The sequence below is a fragment of the Gobio gobio genome (genome assembly GCF_949357685.1).
Source record: "Gobio gobio genome assembly, chromosome: 13".
Lineage (NCBI taxonomy): Eukaryota > Metazoa > Chordata > Actinopteri > Cypriniformes > Gobionidae > Gobio > Gobio gobio.
Window position 1 is genome coordinate 6,145,489 of NC_137106.1, and position 23,248 is coordinate 6,168,736.

The following is a 23,248-nucleotide window of genomic DNA, read 5'->3' on the forward strand; positions in this document are numbered from 1 at the left end:
TCACTCGGACGGACTCACTCACTCACTCACTCGGACGGACACACTCACTCACTCACTCGGACGGACACACTCACTCACTCACTCGGACGGACACACTCACTCACTCACTCGGACGGACACACTCACTCACTCACTCGGACGGACTCACTCACTCACTCACTCACTCGGACGGACACACTCACTCACTCACTCGGACGGACACACTCACTCACTCACTCGGACGGACACACTCACTCACTCACTCGGACGGACACACTCACTCACTCACTCGGACGGACACACTCACTCACTCGGACGGACTCACTCACTCACTCGGACGGACACACTCACTCACTCGGATGGACACACTCACTCACTCACTCACTCGGACGGACACTCACTCACTCACTCACTCACTCGGACGCACTCACTCACTCACTCGGACGGACACACTCACTCACTCACTCGGACGGACTCACTCACTCACTCACTCGGACGGACTCACTCACTCACTCGGACGGACACACTCACTCACTCACTCGGACGGACTCACTCACTCACTCACTCACTCACTCACTCACTCGGACGGACACACTCACTCACTCGGACGGACACACTCACTCACTCACTCACTCACTCACTCACTCACTCACTCACTCGGACGGACACACTCACTCACTCACTCGGACGGACACACTCACTCACTCACTCACTCACTCACTCACTCACTCACTCACTCACTCGGACGGACAGACTCACTCACTCGGACGGACACACTCACTCACTCACTCGGACGGACACACTCACTCACTCACTCACTCGGACGGACGGACTCACTCACTCACTCACTCGGACGGACACACTCACTCACTCACTCGGACGGACACACTCACTCACTCACTCGGACGGACACACTCACTCACTCACTCGGACGGACACACTCACTCACTCGGACGGACGGACTCACTCACTCACTCGGACGGACTCACTCACTCACTCGGACGGACTCACTCACTCACTCGGACGGACTCACTCACTCACTCACTCGGACGCACTCACTCACTCACTCGGACGGACACACTCACTCACTCACTCACTCGGACGGACTCACTCACTCACTCACTCGGACGGACACACTCACTCACTCGGACGGACACACTCACTCACTCACTCGGACGGACACACTCACTCACTCACTCACTCACTCGGACGGACACACTCACTCACTCACTCGGACGGACACACTCACTCACTCACTCACTCACTCGGACGGACACACTCACTCACTCACTCGGACGGACACACTCACTCACTCACTCACTCACTCACTCGGACGGACACACTCACTCACTCACTCACTCGGACGGACACACTCACTCACTCACTCACTCACTCACTCGGACGGACACACTCACTCACTCACTCGGACGGACACACTCACTCACTCACTCACTCACTCGGACGGACACACTCACTCACTCGGACGGACACACTCACTCACTCACTCGGACGGACACACTCACTCACTCACTCGGACGGACACACTCACTCACTCACTCACTCACTCGGACGGACTCACTCACTCACTCACTCGGACGGACACACTCACTCACTCACTCGGACGGACACACTCACTCACTCACTCACTCGGACGGACACACTCACTCACTCGGACGGACACACTCACTCACTCACTCGGACGGACACACTCACTCACTCACTCACTCGGACGGACACTCACTCACTCACTCGGACGGACACACTCACTCACTCACTCACTCACTCACTCACTCACTCACTCACTCACTCACTCACTCGGACGGACTCACTCACTCACTCACTTGGACGGACACACTCACTCACTCACTCGGACGGACACACTCACTCACTCACTCGGACGGACACACTCACTCACTCACTCGGACGGACACACTCACTCACTCACTCGGACGGACACACTCACTCACTCACTCGGACGGACTCACTCACTCACTCACTCACTCGGACGGACACACTCACTCACTCACTCGGACGGACACACTCACTCACTCACTCACTCGGACGGACTCACTCACTCACTCGGACGGACTCACTCACTCACTCGGATGGACACACTCACTCACTCACTCGGACGGACACTCACTCACTCACTCACTCGGACGGACACACTCACTCACTCACTCACTCGGACGCACTCACTCACTCACTCGGACGGACACACTCACTCACTCACTCGGACGGACACACTCACTCACTCACTCGGACGGACTCACTCACTCACTCACTCGGACGGACTCACTCACTCACTCGGACGGACACACTCACTCACTCACTCGGACGGACACACTCACTCACTCGGACGGACACACTCACTCACTCACTCACTCACTCACTCGGACGGACACACTCACTCACTCACTCGGACGGACACACTCACTCACTCACTCACTCACTCACTCGGACGGACACACTCACTCACTCGGACGGACACACTCACTCACTCACTCACTCGGACGGACACACTCACTCACTCACTCGGACGGACACACTCACTCACTCACTCACTCACTCGGACGGACTCACTCACTCACTCACTCGGACGGACACACTCACTCACTCACTCACTCGGACGGACACACTCACTCACTCACTCGGACGCACTCACTCACTCACTCGGACGGACACACTCACTCACTCACTCGGACGGACACACTCACTCACTCACTCGGACGGACACACTCACTCACTCACTCACTCACTCAGACGGACTCACTCACTCACTCGGACGGACACACTCACTCACTCACTCGGACGGACGGACACACTCACTCACTCACTCGGACGGACTCACTCACTCACTCACTCGGACGGACACACTCACTCACTCACTCACTCGGACGGACACACTCACTCACTCACTCGGACGGACACACTCACTCACTCACTCGGACGGACTCACTCACTCACTCACTCGGACGGACACACTCACTCACTCACTCACTCGGACGGACTCACTCACTCACTCACTCACTCGGACGGACACACTCACTCACTCACTCGGACGGACACACTCACTCACTCACTCGGACGGACACACTCACTCACTCACTCACTTGGACGGACACACTCACTCACTCACTCGGACGGACACACTCACTCACTCGGACGGACACACTCACTCACTCACTCACTCACTCACTCGGACGGACACACTCACTCACTCACTCGCGCGGACGGACACACTCACTCACTCGCTTGCGCGGACGGACACACACTCACTCGCTCGCGCGGACGGACGGACGGACTCACTCACTCGCGCGGACGGACACACACACCCACTCACTCGCGCGGACGGACACACGTTCACTCGCTCACTCGGACGGACTCGCTCACTCGGACGGACGGACTCACTCACTCACTCGGACGGACTCGCTCACTCGGACGGACGGACTCACTCACTCGGACGGACTCACTCACTCACTCACTCGGACGGACTCACTCACTCACTCGGACGGACACACTCACTCACTCGGACGGACACACTCACTCACTCACTCACTCGGACGGACACACTCACACACTCACTCGCGCGGACGGACACACTCACTCACTCGCTTGCGCAGACGGACACACACTCACTCGCTCGCGCAGACAGACGGACGGACGGACTCACTCACTCGCGCGGACGGACACACACACACCCACTCACTCGCGCGGACGGACACACGTTCACTCGCTCACTCGGACGGACTCGCTCACTCGGACGGACGGACGGACTCACTCACTCACTCACTCGGACGGACACACTCACTCACTCACTCACTTGGACGGACACACTCACTCACTCACTCGGACGGACACACTCACTCACTCGGACGGACACACTCACTCACTCACTCACTCGGACGGACACACTCACTCACTCACTCGCGCGGACGGACACACTCACTCACTAGCTTGCGCGGACGGACACACACTCACTCGCTCGCGCGGACGGACGGACGGACTCACTCACTCGCGCGGACGGACACACACACCCACTCACTCGCGCGGACGGACACACGTTCACTCGCTCACTCGGACGGACTCGCTCACTCGGACGGACGGACTCACTCACTCACTCGGACGGACTCGCTCACTCGGACGGACGGACTCACTCACTCGGACGGACTCACTCACTCACTCACTCGGACGGACTCACGCACTCACTCGGACGGACACACTCACTCACTCGGACGGACACACTCACTCACTCACTCACTCGGACGGACACACTCACTCACTCACTCGCGCGGACGGACACACTCACTCACTCGCTTGCGCAGACGGACACACACTCACTCGCTCGCGCGGACAGACGGACGGACGGACTCACTCACTCGCGCGGACGGACACACACACACCCACTCACTCGCGCGGACGGACACACGTTCACTCGCTCACTCGGACGGACTCGCTCACTCGGACGGACGGACTCACTCACTCACTCGGACGGACTCACTCACTCACTCGGACGGACACACTCACTCACTCACTCGGACGGACGGACTCACTCACTCACTCGGACGGACTCACTCACTCACTCGGACGGACACACTCACTCACTCACTCGCGCGGACGGACACACTCACTCACTCGCTTGCGCGGACGGACACACACTCACTCGCTCGCGCGGACGGACGGACGGACTCACTCACTCGCGCGGACGGACACACACACCCACTCACTCGCGCGGACGGACACACGTTCACTCGCTCACTCGGACGGACTCGCTCACTCGGACGGACGGACTCACTCACTCACTCGGACGGACTCGCTCACTCGGACGGACGGACTCACTCACTCGGACGGACTCACTCACTCACTCACTCGGACGGACTCACTCACTCACTCGGACGGACACACTCACTCACTCGGACGGACACACTCACTCACTCACTCACTCGGACGGACACACTCACTCACTCACTCGCGCGGACGGACACACTCACTCACTCGCTTGCGCAGACGGACACACACTCACTCGCTCGCGCGGACAGACGGACGGACGGACTCACTCACTCGCGCGGACAGACACACACACACCCACTCACTCGCGCGGACGGACACACGTTCACTCGCTCACTCGGACGGACTCGCTCACTCGGACGGACGGACTCACTCACTCACTCGGACGGACTCACTCACTCACTCGGACGGACACACTCACTCACTCACTCGGACGGACGGACTCACTCACTCACTCGGACGGACTCACTCACTCACTCGGACGGACACACTCACTCACTCACTCGGACGGACACACTCACTCACTCACTCGGACGGACTCACTCACTCACTCGGACGGACGGACTCACTCACTCACTCGGACGGACACACTCACTCACTCACTCGGACGGACACACTCACTCACTCACTCGGACGGACGGACTCACTCACTCACTCGGACGGACACACTCACTCACTCACTCGGACGGACGGACTCACTCACTCACTCGCACGGACTCACTCACTCACTCGGACGGACACACTCACTCACTCACTCGGACGGACACACTCACTCACTCACTCGGACGGACTCACTCACTCACTCGGACGGACACACTCACTCACTCACTCGGACGGACACACTCACTCACTCACTCGGACGGACGGACTCACTCACTCACTCGGACGGACACACTCACTCACTCACTCGGACGGACGGACTCACTCACTCACTCGCACGGACTCACTCACTCACTCGGACGGACACACTCACTCACTCACTCACTCGGACGGACTCACTCACTCACTCGGACGGACTCACTCACTCACTCACTCGGACGGACACACTCACTCGGACGGACACACTCACTCGCTCACTTGGACGGACGGACTCACTCACTCGGACGGACTCACTCACTCACTCACTCACTCACTCGGACGGACTCACTCACTCACTCGGACGGACTCACTCACTCACTCGGACGGACACACTCACTCACTCGGACGGACACACTCACTCACTCGGACGGACTCACTCACTCACTCGGACGGACACACTCACTCACTCACTCGGACGGACACACTCACTCACTCACTCGGACGGACACACTCACTCACTCACTCGGACGGACACACTCACTCACTCGGACGGACACACTCACTCACTCGGACGGACACACTCACTCACTCACTCGGACGGACACACTCACACACACTCACTCACTCACTCACTCACTCGGACGGACACACTCACTCACTCACTCACTCACTCACTCGGACACACTCACTCACTCACTCGGACGGACACACTCACTCACTCACTCACTCGGACGGACACACTCACTCACTCACTCGGACGGACACACTCACTCACGCTCGGACGGACACACTCACTCACGCTCGGACGGACACACTCACTCACTCGCTCGCGCGGGCGGACACACTCACTCACTCGCTCGCGCGGACGGACACACTCACTCGCCCGCGCGGACGGACACACACACTCACTCGCTCGCGCGGACGGACGGACGGACTCACTCACTCGCGCGGACGGACACACTCAGACGCGGACGGACACACAAACACACACACTCACTCGCGCGGACGGACACACACACACACACTCACTCACTCGCGCGGACGGACACACACTCACTCGCGCGGACGGACACACACACACTTGCTCGCGCGGACGGACACACACACTCACTCGCGCGGACACACACACAGACACACACAGACACTCACACACTCACTCGCGCGGACACACACACACTCACTCGCGTGGACACACACACACTCACTCGCGCGGACACACTCACTAGCGCGGACACACACACACACACACACACACACACACACACACACACTCTCACTCGCGCGGACACACACTCACTCGCGCGAACACACACACACACACACACACACACACACACACACACACACACACACACACACACACACACACACACACACACACACACACACACACACACTCACTCGCGCGGACACACTCACTCGCGCGAACACACACACACACACACACACACACACACACACACACACACACACTCACTCGCGCGGACACACTCACTCGCGCGAACACACACACACACACACACACACACACACACACACACACACTCACTCGCGCGGACACACACACACTCACTCGCGCGGACACACACACACACTCACTCGCGCGGACACACACACACACACACTCACTCGCGCGGACACACACACACACACACTCACTCGCGCGGACACACACACACACACTCACTCGCGCGGACACACACACACACACACACACTCACTCTCGCGGACACTCACTCGCGCGGACACACACACACACACACACTCACTCGCGCGCGGACACACACACACACTCACTCGCGCGCGGACACTCACTCACTCACTCGCGTGGACAGACACACACTCACTCACTCGCGCGGACAGACACACACTCACTCACTCGCGCGGACAGACACACACTCACTCACTCGCGCGGACAGACACACACTCACTCACTCGCGCGGACAGACACACACTCACCCACTCGCGCGGACACACACACTCACTCACTCGCGCGGACACACACACACTCACTCACTCGCGCAGACACACACACTCACTCGCGCGGACACACACACACTCACTCGCGCGGACACACACACACACACACACACTCACTCGCGCGGACACACACACACACACTCACTCGCGCGGACAGACACACACTCACTCACTCGCGCGGACAGACACACACTCACTCACTCGCGCGGACAGACACACACTCACCCACTCGCGCGGACACACACACTCACTCACTCGCGCGGACACACACACACTCACTCACTCGCGCAGACACACACACTCACTCGCGCGGACACACACACACTCACTCGCGCGGACACACACACACACACACACACTCACTCGCGCGGACACACACACACACACTCACTCGCGCGGACACACACACACACTCACTCGCGCGGACACACACACACACTCACTCGCGCGGACACACACTCACTCACTCGCGCGGACACACACACACTCAGTCACTCACTCACTCACTCACTCACTCACTCACGCGGACACACACACACGGACACACACTCACTCACTCGCGCGGACACACACTCACTCACTCGCGCATACACACATACACTCACTCACTCGCGCGGACTGACATACATACACTCACTCACTCGCGCGGACACACACACACACACACTCACTCGCGTGGACACACTCACTCGCGCGGACACACACACTCACTTGCGTGGACACACACACACACACACTCACTGAATTACTGCAGCAATGCGGCGTGGCATGGAGTCGATCAGTCTGTGGCACTGCTCAGGTGTTATGAGAGCCCAGGTTGCTCTGATAGTGGCCTTCAGCTCTGCAATGTTGGGTCTGGCATATCGCATCTTCCTCTTCACAATACCCCATAGATTTTCTATGGGGTTAAGGTCAGGCGAGTTTGCTGGCCAATTAAGAACAGGGATACCATGGTCCTTAAACCAGGTACTGGTTGCTTTGACACTGTGCAGGTGCCAAGTCCTGTTGGAAAATGAAATCTGCATCACCATAAAGTTGGTCAGCAGGAGGAAGCATGAAGTGCTCTAAAACTTCCTGGTATACGGCTGCGTTGACCTCTGACCTCAGAAAACACAGTGGACCAACACCAGCAGATGACATGGCACCCCAAACCATCACTGACTGTGGAAACTTTACACTGGACCTCAAGCAACGTGGATTGTGTGCCTCTCCTCTCTTCCTCCAGACTCTGGGACCCTGATTTCCAAAGGAAATGCAAAATTTACTTTCATCAGACAACATAACTTTGGACCACCCAGCAGCAGTCCAGTCCTTTTTGTCTTTAGCCCAGACGAGACGCTTATGACGTTGTCTGTTGTTCAAGAGTGGCTTGACACAAGGAATGCGACAGCTGAAACCCATGTCTTGCATACGTCTGTGCGTAGTGGTTCTTGAAGCAATAACTCCAGCTGCAGTCCACTCTTTGTGAATCTCCCCCACATTTTTGAATTGGTTTTGTTTCACAATCCTCTCCAGGGTGCGGTTATCCCTATTGCTTGTACACTTTTTTCTACCAGAAAATTATCAGAATAATCGCAGTTTGGAGTAGCCTGTTCAATCTCTATTAGGCTATTAATATGCTGTTTTGTCTATATCTATTCTATTTGAGGGCAAGTTTGTTTTAGCCTATTTTCATTTTGGGCCTAAGGTTTTGGGCATTTGGCACGTTGTTGGCTGTGGAGGGTTAATAATGTCATTGCTTTATCTGTAAATTAAATGAATACTTTTTCAATGATTGAATTCTTTGAAATAAAATGATTTTTTTCTTTTTTTTTCTTTCTGTGATTTAAATAATTTTGGTAATGCGTCGTATAGGTCTTAAATTTCAATCTTTATGGTCATAAAATGTCTTAAGGTCTTAAATTTGACTTACTGAAACCTGCAAAAACCCTGAACAAGGAAGTTTTCAGCTCTGAAACTTACAGGATATTCTTATATTACCATGACCTTTTATATATCAAAAGCTTAAGGGAAAGTTGATTTCTCAGTTCATCACCCCTTTAAGGGCGGGGCTTCCACTCTTCAGCCAGCATATTCAGCGATTGCTCTCATTCATTATTCTACGAGGGCTCCATCCGTCTCCTGCTCATACTGTCTCTGGTGTTGTTTATTATTAATCACGAGCAACATCTATTTTCATATGAGAGTCACCGGCAGCTAGTTTTCTGCTATTGACTGGATAAGACATTCCCCCAGACATTTCATTAGAATTATCTCTGGCTTTGACATCCAGTGTCAAGGAGTAGGTGACTGTTCTCATTTTTAGAATTCATTGACAGAAGTTCATTTCGTTTAAACAGATAAAATGCCATGCGTTTCCTCAGGGGCGACGTCATTGTCTAGCGCTCGCTTTGTCTGACGGCCTCCGATGAGTCAGAGGTGGGAATATATTTGACTCCGAGGACAGTTCAGGACTGTTGGTTCGGAACAACGAAGATGAATCGGTGAATGTGGCTGAGCCCTATAATTAAAACGAAAATATATCTCATTGATTACTTCTTTATCTCCGGCGAACCTCACACGCCATTGAAAATGGGGGTCACGGCCGCACCTTTTTTGTTGGCCGTTCTGGATCCTCCGGGGCTCGAAATGCTCATAAAATTGTGGGGAGTTTGTGCTGGTTTGTAACTAATCTCACTGTCCCCAGCCAGAGGCAAGGAGGACTCTTCCATAGATATACAAAATAGCATTTTATTCCTACCCACCCTGAGCCAAACACTGCATACCGCATACTAATACCCAGAGCTTCATGATAGACCGGCCGCTCTCGGCGTCCGCCCCGTAAATGACAGACAGAAAATAAAAAGATTTGTGATCAATTTGTGAGTCCATCCCTAAAGGAGCGTGTTTTTGCTCTTCCAAAGCTCAGCAGACTCCGTTTCATTATTCATTTAATTGTTTATTCAACATGAAATGACATTGCATTTTGCTTCCATAATGAGAAAAACGCGAAGCGAAACTGGATTTTATACATTGAGATTTGGCAAGAGGGACGTTTAACTGTCACCTTCATTATTGCGATGCATCACAAAGCAGAATGGATGTTGTGTGCATGTGCACTTTGTAGGGAACAAGTTAGCAACACGTCCAAGACCCAAGGCAGCGAGGTAATATAACATGGAAGTGTAAATTAAATTATATAAACTCAGAGTCTGTGTAAATATGCTTTTTAGTTTCAGCTCAATATTCATCTGAATGCACATTCAGAAGCATACTGCATCGATTTAGTTCTCATTGATACGTTGCACATGAATAGATTCATATGAGGAATATAGTTCAGCCAGTAATTAAAACTCTTTTGTCATTTGTTCACCAATTTACAATCTGTGACTTTTTTCTTCTTCTTCTTCTTCTTTTTTTTCCATCGGACACAGAAACTGGGAAAAAACAGGGGTGCAAACTTTTCACCTTTCAGCGAAATTCAGTTTTTTATCAAAAATGGGTCATTATTGTGATTCGTCTAGATCTGATGAGTTGGTAGTCAGGGCGGAGCCACGGTGAATGTCATTTTAAGCCTTTGAATCGCGGTCAGCAGCAAAAGACGACTAATTTCTCCACTTGCACACGAGAGACCGTTTCTGACCGCTGTCTGAGAGACGCAGACACATCCGCTTCTCAGAGGGCGTGAGTTTTCATTATATTTGGCACTTTATTGAACGGTTATTTATACATACGTATGTGTCAAAATGCCCATCTTTACTAGTAGGGCTTGAAATTAAAGGAACACAACGACTTTTTGGGACTTTATCTTATTCACCGTTTCCCCCAGAGTTAGAGAAGTCCATACATACCATTCTCATCTCTGTGCCATAACTCTGACGTACCCACCGCTAGCCTAGCTTAGCACAAAGACTGGAGGTAAATGGCTCCAGCTAGCCGACTGCTCAATAAGTGACAAAAAAACGCCAACATTCTCCTATTTACATGTTGTGATGTGTTTAGTTACATCGTGTACTAAGACTGCCAGCCATAAAAGTATCATAAAAGACTATTATTTGACTTAAATGAAGTCAAGTCAAGTCAAATTTTATTTCTATAGCACATTTACAGATGGCTGAGCCACACCAAAGTGCTTCACAATAAAGTGCTAAGTGCAATAAGCAAAGGAAGGCAGAGGAAAAATAATAATAATAATAAATAAGTAGATAAAAATAAAATGAAAAGGGCAACAAGACAATGACTACAGGAGTTAAAATAATGTAAAAAGAACATTTGAAGGGTAGCCAGGGCATCTCGTCCTGGGTCCAAGATGAACAACATTGGTCAATCATCACTTGATTTTGCTGATATTGTTAAGATTAATCCGTGTCGGTGCAACCCACCCTTAGTCAGTTATGTCTTAAGTGAACGTAAACATGAAATCTGATAATTTTCACAAGTTTCATGGCCCACAGAATATCTTGTATGAATATCTGAAAATGCATCAAAAGAAAGAACAGACCCTCTGTTTTATACTCGCTTCATGCTTTCTTTTTTTTTACCTACACTTGAATGTGGATAAGTTTAATTAAAACCGCAACGTTTTGGGAAAAAAGCTGAGAAAATCACGTTTTTGTCAAAGAGTACATCCAGATCAGATTCAGAGCGATGATCAAACACAGATGGAGTAGATCGAGTCCATCAACACCCCTAATGCTTCACAGTCCTAGAGCTCGTCCTGGGTCCACATCTCATTCAATAACAAAACACGGAAAGCCGGAAAATCCTGTCAATGGCAGTGAAGCGTTTTCTCCATTTATACAGTCTATGGTTTTCTCATAAAAGACGAGATGACAAAAGACAGAAATACATCACTCACTGTTCTCGACTGGATAACTTTTAATAAGGGCTAATCTCTATTTATACAGTGAAGATTATGAAGTGATATTTTACAATTGATTACTATTTCTGTACCTGAAAATCTAGTTTAGACCTACATGAAAAACATGAAAAGAACTGTTTATTTCATCTATGTGTTTGTTCTGTTGTATTTATTTGTGCTGTTGCTCTATTGTTTGTTCTTATTTCATTACAGACTGTCTTTTAACAATATTTAACATTTATTTGAGTTAGGCTTTTTGGAGTCAACCTAATTTATTAAGGTTACATGGATCAAAAACAACAATAACTAGGCCTATTTTATTTTTTACTTTTTTTGTGGTGGGGCCAGTAAAAATGTTGGCAGGGCAAGTACACATTTTAACCACTGGCCCGAGCGGGCTAGTAGAAAAAATTGAGCCCTGAATTATACTGTACTAAATATTTTTTATTTTACAAAAAAATGTTTAGTCTAAAATTACTAAAAAATCAAAGCCATATGTCTAATCAAGTTGTGTTCCAAATTTGACGTTGATATATCACAAAAATGGAAGTAGCCCATGAGAGACTGTGACAGTTGTTTTTTTACTGTGTATACACAACTAATCTCTCTCTTACACACACAGATTCCCAAGGATGATAAGCTGTCCAGAAATAAAAGCTGTCTTCCGTTTTTCCGTTCTTCACCCGCCTGTATAAGCGGTCAGACAGACGGCCATCACACTCCACAGCGACAGCAGATGAATTCAGTCACGTCCTTCATAGACGCATCAACCGTCTACGGCCATTCGGCGGACCTCCAGAAAACCCTCCGAAACCTCTCCAGCTCTGAAGGTCTGCTGGCTGTCAATAGTAAACACACGGATCAGGGCCGGCCGTACTTGCCCTTCGTCTCTGTCCGGCCGTCCGCGTGCCTCCAGGATCCCAGGTCAGAGAGGGTCGAGTGTTTTGCGGCGGGTGACAGCAGGGTAAATGAGATCCTGCCCCTGTCTGTCCTCCACACGCTCTGGGTGAGAGAACACAACCGGCTGGCCAAACACCTGACACGACACAACCCTCACTGGGGGTCAGAGGTCATCTACCAGGAGACGCGCAAAATCATTGGGGCGCTGCATCAGGTAACAGACACCACTACACTGTGAAAAACTACTTAAAGCTGCAAGATGTAACATTTTTGCAAATATCCAAAAACCACTAGGCCTTTGTTATATATTTTGTTCAGTTGAGTATTTACAATATCCCAAATGTTTCCAACTATTTGTAAATTGTGAGAAATTGCCATTTTAACCAATGAACCGGGACGTGTGAGGGCGTCGCCTGTCGATGACATCATATCTGCGTTCCCCTCGGTTTCCCCATCAACACACTCAGATGTGTCTAATATGATCAACAGAGCTGCGTTACCTCACACTCATGAGCGGAAAAGCGGAATTGGCACCGGCGACTGTGGCATAATAAAAGTCCCGCTGCTTGCGAGGCGTGTGTTGCGTTCATCTTATTAAAGGGTAACTAAACCCCAGCTCAGAGCTTAACTCCACCCACTGGCAATTTTTGAAAAATGCTGGAAAAGTGGGCAGAGCCCAGCGGAGACAGAGGGGATGAACTGAGGGCGGAGCTGAGCGGAGAGTGTGCACCTGAGACCCGCAGTGACGGATTGATTGACAGCTGTCTGACTCGCGAGTTGCAAAGATGGAGAAGTGACGCCAGTAGCTTTGCAACAGAGCGGTCATTCTCCTACCTTCACCTGAAGTGGAGGAGGGTGGATTGTCTGTAGACACAAACCCGGAGCCTTATCAATGCGAGCCGCTGCTCAAACTGCGTTAACTCCCGATGCCGATGATGCTAGTGAAGCAGCCGCGCAAGAGAACTGACCTAATATATTAACAGTCAAAGCCTTACACTGAATGCCACTAAAAATAGATCAGATATCTGATATACATACAATGTATTTTCATTCAAATGAACTGAATCAATAAGCAGCGCAGGACCAATAAGTTCAGACCTAATAGCCTATAATAAGCAGATTTCCTCAAATAAGTTAGACTATATATGCCAGCACGTTACGGTATTGTTGTTCGTTACCGCGGCAACCACTTGCGTGTCAGGGTTTGAAAGCGCGTCTCATGTATGAAAATGATCTGTACACATGACGGGCGGCAATATCGCAAGAAAAGCCTGACGTGTACTGACAACTGCATTATTTAACCGCATTTTCTTCATTACAATGTTAAAGCAAGTGTCAAGTAAGTTTCATTCATAATTTTTCTACTTCATGTAACATGACAGTTCATACTGGAGTGAAGCCGTTCTCATCGTTTGATTGGGGAAAACATTTCTGAGGGCGTGGTGAGCTTGTGCCAGGGGCGTGGCTAGTGAGCCGTTAGAAGAGCCATCATACGTCACGATGACCTACAACGTCCAAAATTCAACTGCAGTCGCCACCGTTCAACCTTAAGAGGGCAGCAATTTGGCGGTTTTACACCATATATTATAGAATTAAAACACTTTATACCCAAATGTCAAAACATTTACTCGAATCAATTAACTGCACTAATAAAGCCCCAGCCTTGCAGATCATTAACTAAAAAAAGTTGGTTTAGGGTTTAGTTACCCTTTAATAATGGCATCCATGAACATGATTTCTGCCCCAGTCCTATCCCGATTCTTTCCCAGCGGCTGTGAGGTGAAGACCACATGACCCAAGATTCTGCGCTCAAACATGGCGTCATCAAACTACACCTTTGTTTTGAATAAGCAACCTCTAGCGGATGGAAAAGTTACATAGTGCACCTTTAAACAACCAGATGAAGACTAGTATTTGTGTTCATTTGCAAAGAATGCTACATTATGTCAAATATTGATGTAGTTAATCAATATCACACAAAGAGGGCTGTTTTTCAGTTCAATTTTATTTTAAAACTTCTCTCTGGAGGGGAAATGCCTCCTACTTACAGTACTAGATTGTATTTTCTCACACTCGGAGTCAGATTATCCTCTTCAGTAGCACCTACAACTATAACTGAACTATATTCTGAGGGCTTTTACAGAAGGATTTGTTGATATATCATTCATATCCTGAGTTATAGGTCCTTTTACTCCAAAAAACATGGCGAAAATTGATTTTTTTTAAGGCTATTGTCAGTATTCTCTAATTTACTAAAGCACAAAAATAAGATATCCAGAATCCCCTCTGTAAAAGCCCTCTCATCTAATATGTCAACAAATAGAACCAAGAATTTTTGTTTCTTGTTTCAAAGATTTTGTTTTTGGAAATGAGCGTATATTTAAGTATATAAGGCCTCATTTGCATATTAAAACATTCATTTACACAAAACTTGTAATACATTTTTTTCTAATGTTTATGCCAGTAATAAACTGGAGAAGTTTCACAGTGATATCTTGCAATTAAAAAAAAAAAATCCTTATTCACCTGTAGTGTCTCGCCTTAATCAATATCACACAAAGAGGGCTGTTTTTCAGTTTAATTTAATTTTAAAACTTCCTGTCTGGAGGGGAAATGCCTCCTACTTACAGTACTATAACAAAAATAATTTCTTTAACAATGAAACTTTGACTAAATGTGTAAATTTATGCTAAACATATTCCATGAATTGCTTCTGACAAACGTGACCTCTGATGGGCAATTACTGATTTTGAACGTCCGCAATTTTGGGTCTCATTGTCTCCGCTGACCTAAAGTCACACATTAAGAGCAGAAGAGAGAGCCCGTCAGTACTGAGACACACTGTCACTTCTGAGTCTGGATGAATGTTCTCACCTGTGCTAAATAGGAATCAGATTCGACTGAAGGAGTAATTGAAGTGACGGTTTATTATCTGTACGTGCATCATTTGTGAGTTGTAAAGACCAATGCAACAGAATCAATACTTAGTACATAAACATTCAAAAAGCTGCACCTTTAAAGACGCCGTCCTTGACCAGAGTCTGGTTAACTGTGTTTGAAGCACCAACCATTAGAGTTGCGTGAAATGAACTTTAACAGATTGTGTCCTATACAATTCCTATAAGAAGTGACCCCACTGTTCAGTTCCCACAGTGATCCGGATCTGAGAGTTTATTTATATAACCGTACAGTGACAGCTGTTAAAGTGTTGCTCTCTGTCACATATGCTATTTTTCTCTTGTGTCCAATTAAAGTCTTATCTTCAGTTTCAGAAACGTGTCGAGCTTCAGGGGTTGAAAACTCCTTTATATTAGTGCAGCTCTGAGATCGGCTCGTGTCTTATTATTCAGAGCAGTGTTGCTTTAGTATCCTTCAGACATATATTATAGCTCATATTAATATGTTTAGTTTGTTTTTATTTTACCTGTGTATATTTTCTGTTTTCATTTAAAGATTTAGTCATTTTGTTGTGTTTTTGATTTTAGGTTTTTTTTTTATATGTTCATTAAACATGCTACGAAAACAAAATTATTATTATTATTATTACTACTATTATTTATTATTATTAATTTTTTTTAACAAAAACATTATTGTTTATTATTAATATTAATTTGTTTTTTAACATATTTAGTTTTTATATTTTTTATATTTTTTGTTCGTTTTTAACATGTTTAAATAAAAATGTATTATTGTTGTTGTTGTTATTATTATTAATAATTTGTTTTGTTTTTTAAGCATGCTACAAAACATTATTATTATTATTATTATTATTATTATTATTATTATTATTATTATTATTATTATTATTATTATATTACTATTTATCATCATTATTATTATTATTATTAATAGTAATACGTTTTTTAACAAAAACATTATCTATTATTAATATTAGTAATTTGTTTCTGTTTTTAAACATACAACAAAAGCTTAAAGTAAATATTATTATTTTATTACTATTTATTACTATTATTACTATTATTAATTAGTTTTGTTTTTAAACATGTCCAACAAAAATGTATTATTATTATTACTATTATTAGTTATTATTTTTAAACATGTATAACAAAAACAGACATTATTATTGTTATTTATTTATTATTATTAATTATTTTTTGTTTTAAACATCCCCAAGTTGTAAGTCGCTTTGGATAAAAGTGTCTGCTAAATGCATAAATGTAAATGTAAACATCTACATAATATTTTATTAATTTTATAATTTAATTAATTTCAATTTTAGTTATTTTTTTTAGTATATCAAGTTAAATCAAATCTGTATAAAACATAAAATATAATCTAAAGCTGCATTTAAACTATAAGGCGGTTAATATCTCTGAAAATAAATGGCAGATTATATAATAAATTTTTGCAATCAAATCAGTATGTACTCGACACACACACACACACACACACACACACACACACACACACACACACACACACACACACACACACACACACACACACACACACACACACACACACACACACACACACACACACACACACACACACACACACACACACACACACACTACCCCTATCCTGAAACCTACCCAACACACACACACACACACACACACACACATACTCTACCCCTACCCCGAAACCTACCCAACACACACACACACACACACACACACACACTACCCCGAAACCTACCCAACACACACACACACACACTACCCCTACCCCGAAACCTACCCAACACACACACACACACACACACACACACACACTACCCCTACCCCGAAACCTACCCAACAGACACACATACTCTACCCGTACCCCGAAACCTACCCAACACACACACACACACACACACAAACACACACTACCCCATCCTGAAACCTACCCAACACACACACACACACACACACACACACACACACACACACACACACACACACACACACACACACACAGACACTCACTACCCCTACCCCAAAACCTACCCAACACACACACATACTCTACCCCTACCCCGAAACCTACCCAACACACACACACACACACACACATACTCTACCCCTACCCCGAAACCTACCCCACACACACACACACACACACACACACACACACACACACACACACACACACACTACCCCTACCCCGAAACCTACCCAACACACACACATACTCTACCCCTACCCCGAAACCTACCCCACACACACACACATACTCTACCCCTACCCCATAACCTACCCAACACACACACACACACACACACACACACTCACTACCCCTACCCCGAAACCTACCCAACACACACACACACACACACTCACTACCCCTACCCCGAAACCTACCCAACACACACACACACACACATACTCTACCCCTACCCCGAAACCTACCCCACACACACACACACACACACTACCCTACCCCGAAACCTACCCCACACACACACACACACACACTACCCCTACCCCAAAACCTACCCAACACACACACACACACACACACACACACTACCCCTACCCCGAAACCTACCCAACACACACACACACACACACACACACACACACACATACTCTACCCCATACCCCGAAACCTACCCCACACACACTCACTACCCCTACCCCGAAACCTACCCAACACACACACACACACACACACACACACACATACTCTACCCCTACCCCGAAACCTACCCCACACACACTCACTACCCCTACCCCGAAACCTACCCAACACACACACACACACACTCACTACCCCTACCCCGAAACCTACCCAACACACACACACACACACACACACACACACACACACATACTCTACCCCTACCCCGAAACCTACTCAACACACACACACACACACCAGGGTTTTTCCTGGGTCAAAAATGGTCTTCGGTGGTGGCTGACAGACATGGTCATCCATACACACACACACACGCACAGTAAAAAAGTACCCTACCCACGTGATCTGCAAGCGCAATACTGACAATACATTTTAGATAAATTCAAAGAAAGTTTGTAATTTTTGCTTATCTTATTTTGATACCTTATTTTTTACACTATTTACAGATAATTGTTTTGGTATATAATCATATCAATATTAAAAAGTAGTATTAAAAAAATTATCAAATAGCCTAATTTTCTGCCATATACAATTTCATAAAATTATCAGCTAGCTAATAACAACTTTGTTCTGGGTTCACCTCACTCCAGTCTAAACTAAATGATTTATAGGCTATTCTTTTACTACACATTGTGAACATAAATAAGCTGAAAGACTGTGGATAATTAAAACCGACTCTTACACCCACTCTTGCTAAATTGTGTAAGCACACTTGTGTTCTCATTTTAGAGATGTTCAGAGTAAATGATTAAACTGATTGGTGAGTTCAGTGTTGGACAGATCAGATGTTCTAACCAGTCGTTAAAATGATTCGGTTCAAAGGAGTCATTAGGTCACGAATCGGACATTAGCTGACGCGCTGTGTGCGAATCCCGTCTGTTAGAACATCGCAAAAGATTTGTCAACACACAGAAAACACTTCATAACTGGATAGGATTTGTTTCCCGTTCATTGAAAGTATGGTTTATGTCAGCTGGTCAGAGAAGAGTCAACGTTTTTTGAGCGCAATTCACACCCAGCGGTAATTAAAGGAAAACATCGTCTGATAGCGCCACGTGCAACATGGATTCGGTCTTCCGACCTTTTGATTTTGTTTAATGTAATATGTGAAATATTAGAAAGCGAAAGCTTATTTTGAAGACAGAGAGTGTGTGAGCGGGGGAGGAGCTCTCTGATCGTTCTATCTGTCACTCAGTTAACGCAAGCCAGCAGTCTTCTATTCTACATCACTCATAAATCACAATAACTCATCAAATAAGGCTTTGGTGGGACACAAATTTGTTTTGGCGGCGGCCAAAAAAATTTAAATGTAGGAAAAACCCTGCGCACACACACACACACACACACACACACACACACACACACACTCTACCCCTACCCCGAAACCTACCCAACACACACACACACACACACACACACACACACACACACACACACACACACACACTACCCCTACTCCGAAACCTACCTAACACACACACTCACTCTACCCCTACCCCGAAGCCTACCCAACACACACACACACACACACACACACACACTACCCCTACCCCGAAAACCTACCCAACACACACACACACACACACTACCCCTACCCCGAAACCTACCCAACACACACACACACACACACATGTTTGTTTTTGTGAAATGTGAGGACATTCCATAGGCGTAATGGTTTTTATACCGTACAAACCGTATTTTCTATCCCCTTACACTGCCCCTACCCCTAAACCTACCCATCTCACACACACACACACACACACACACACACACTGCCCCTACCCCGAAACCTACCCAACACACACACACACACACACACACACACACACACACACACACACACACACACACACACACACACACACACACACACACTACCCCTACCCCGAAAACCTACCCAACACACACACACACACACACACACACACACACACACACACACACACACACACACACACTACCCCTACCCCGAAACCTACCCAACACACACACACACACATACACATGTTTGTTTTGGTGAAATGTGAGGACATTCCATAGGTGTAATGGTTTTTATACCGTACAAACCGTATTTTCTATCCCCTTACACTGCCCCTACCCCTAAACCTACCCATCACACACACACACACACACACACACACACACACACACACACACACACACTGCCCCTACCCCTAAACCTACCCATCACACACACACACACACACACACACACACACACACACACACACACACACTGCCCCTGCCCCTAAACCTACCCATCACACACACACACACACACACTGCCCCTACCCCTAAACCTACCCATCACACACACACACACACACACACACACACACACACACACACACTGCCCCTGCCCCTAAACCTAACCCTCACAGGAGACTGTGCAGTTCACTTTCTGTGAAAAAAACCTCATTCTGTATGATTTATAAGCATTTTGAAAAGTGAGGACATGGGGAACGTCCTCATATTTCACCCTCTTTTTGTAATACCCATGTCATTATACACATTTGTGTCCTGATATTTCACAAAAACATGCCCACACACACACACACACACACACACACACACACACACACACACACACACACACACACACTGTATGTCATTGCATTAAATAAAGGGGCAGTTCAGCTACAGCTCACATGAGATCAGAATAATGTTCATTTTAATATGTGTCTCATTATCATTAAGGTGTTTACACACACACACACACACACATGTTTGTTTTTGTGAAATGTGAGGACATTCCATAGGCGTAATGGTTTTTATACCGTACAAACCGTATTTTCTATCCCCTTACACTGACCCTGCCCCTAAACCTACCCATCTCACACACACACACACACACACTGCCCCTACCCCTAAACCTAGCCCTCACAGGAGACTGTGCAGTTCACTTTCTGTGAAAAAAAACTCATTCTGTGTGATTTATAAGCATTTTGAAAAGTGAGGACATGGGGAACGTCCTCATATTTCACCCTCTTTTTGTAATACCTATGTCATACCCATGTCATTATACACATTTGTGTCCTGATATTTCACAAAAACATGCCCACACACACACACACACACACACACACACACACACACACACACACACACACACACACACACACACACACACACACACACACACACACACACCTGTTGATTATAAGGGGGTGAGTTTGATCAGTTATTAGAGTATAGATGACTCTTTGAATGCAGTTAAAGGATGAACCTGATGAATGTGGCGGCATCGCTGGATTTCTGTGGCGAACAGACAGCAAACACAGATCCGCCACGCTGGGCAGAGGAGAAATTCAGGGATTAAAGGCCTTGAGCCGTGGATGTAAAACCCTCCTCCTCTCAAAGCGGCCCTCGCCGAATCAAAGAGACATTTGATCGCTCTCACAAGCATCTCTAAGGTTGAATGCTGCCCGGGCCCCATAAATTAGTGGCAGAGAAAGTGACTCTAAAGTAGTGCAGAAGCCACGGAAACGGCTCACATCAAACGGAGTGCAGTGTTTTAACAAAGTCCCGCAGGGCCCGACTTCACACAACCAGTGAAAACAGTTTCCAGTCGAAGCTGCTGTATTAGGGCGTTATGGACAGGGTTTTGATTTATGCGTCCCCTCTGTGGAGGGCCAGCCGTCAGTCAGACGTGCTTCTGAAACCCCGCTGTAACATCTCTGTGCGGGGCCGCGCTTCTCCAGGAGAAATGCTGGACTGTTTTCATAAACAGCGATAAGACTGGATGAATTTTTGAGGCGGATCACAGGGAGAAAGGGCCGAATGATCTCATCTTATCTCCAGGCACAGGATGTCCCAAACGGCCTCTCACACAGCGGAGTGTGTGCCGCACAACACACCCCATAGACGAGTCCCGCTCGCATTACAGAGCAGATGAACCGCTCGCTGCATACATCACTATCAGGATATCATTAGACCACACGTGTTCACAGCTACACTTTTGCTTTGGTCTCTTTGAGTCTGTCTATCCATCCAATAATTCAATAATTCTTTATCTATCTCTGTCTGTCTGTCTGTCTGTCTGTCTCTCTACATATCCATCCATCCTTATCTATCATCCATCCATCCTTCCTTATCTATCATCCATCCATCCTTCCTTATCTATCATCCATCCATCCTTCCTTATCTATCATCCATCCATCCTTATCATCCATCCATCCATCCTTATCTATCATCCATCCATCTTTCCTTATCTATCATCCATCCATCCTTCCTTATCTATCATCCATCCATCCTTATCATCCATCCATCCATCCTTATCTATCATCCATCCATCTTTCCTTATCTATCATCCATCCATCCATCCTTATCTATCATCCATCCATCCATCCTTATCTATCATCCATCCATCCTTATCTA

The 23,248-nt window shown here is 47.5% G+C and overlaps 1 protein-coding gene across 1 annotated transcript in view; it reads left to right on the forward strand.

Moving 5' to 3' along the window:
* The window catches only part of tpo (thyroid peroxidase), a gene marked incomplete at both ends in the record, with an annotated part of 62,765 nt that overhangs the window by 16,627 nt on the left and 22,890 nt on the right, over positions 1 to 23,248 (forward strand). Inside the window, one exon of the mRNA XM_079833981.1 lies at positions 13,008 to 13,499. Within this exon, the coding sequence (XP_079690107.1) occupies positions 13,008 to 13,499 (492 nt within the window). The remainder of the gene's footprint in view (positions 1 to 13,007; positions 13,500 to 23,248) is intronic.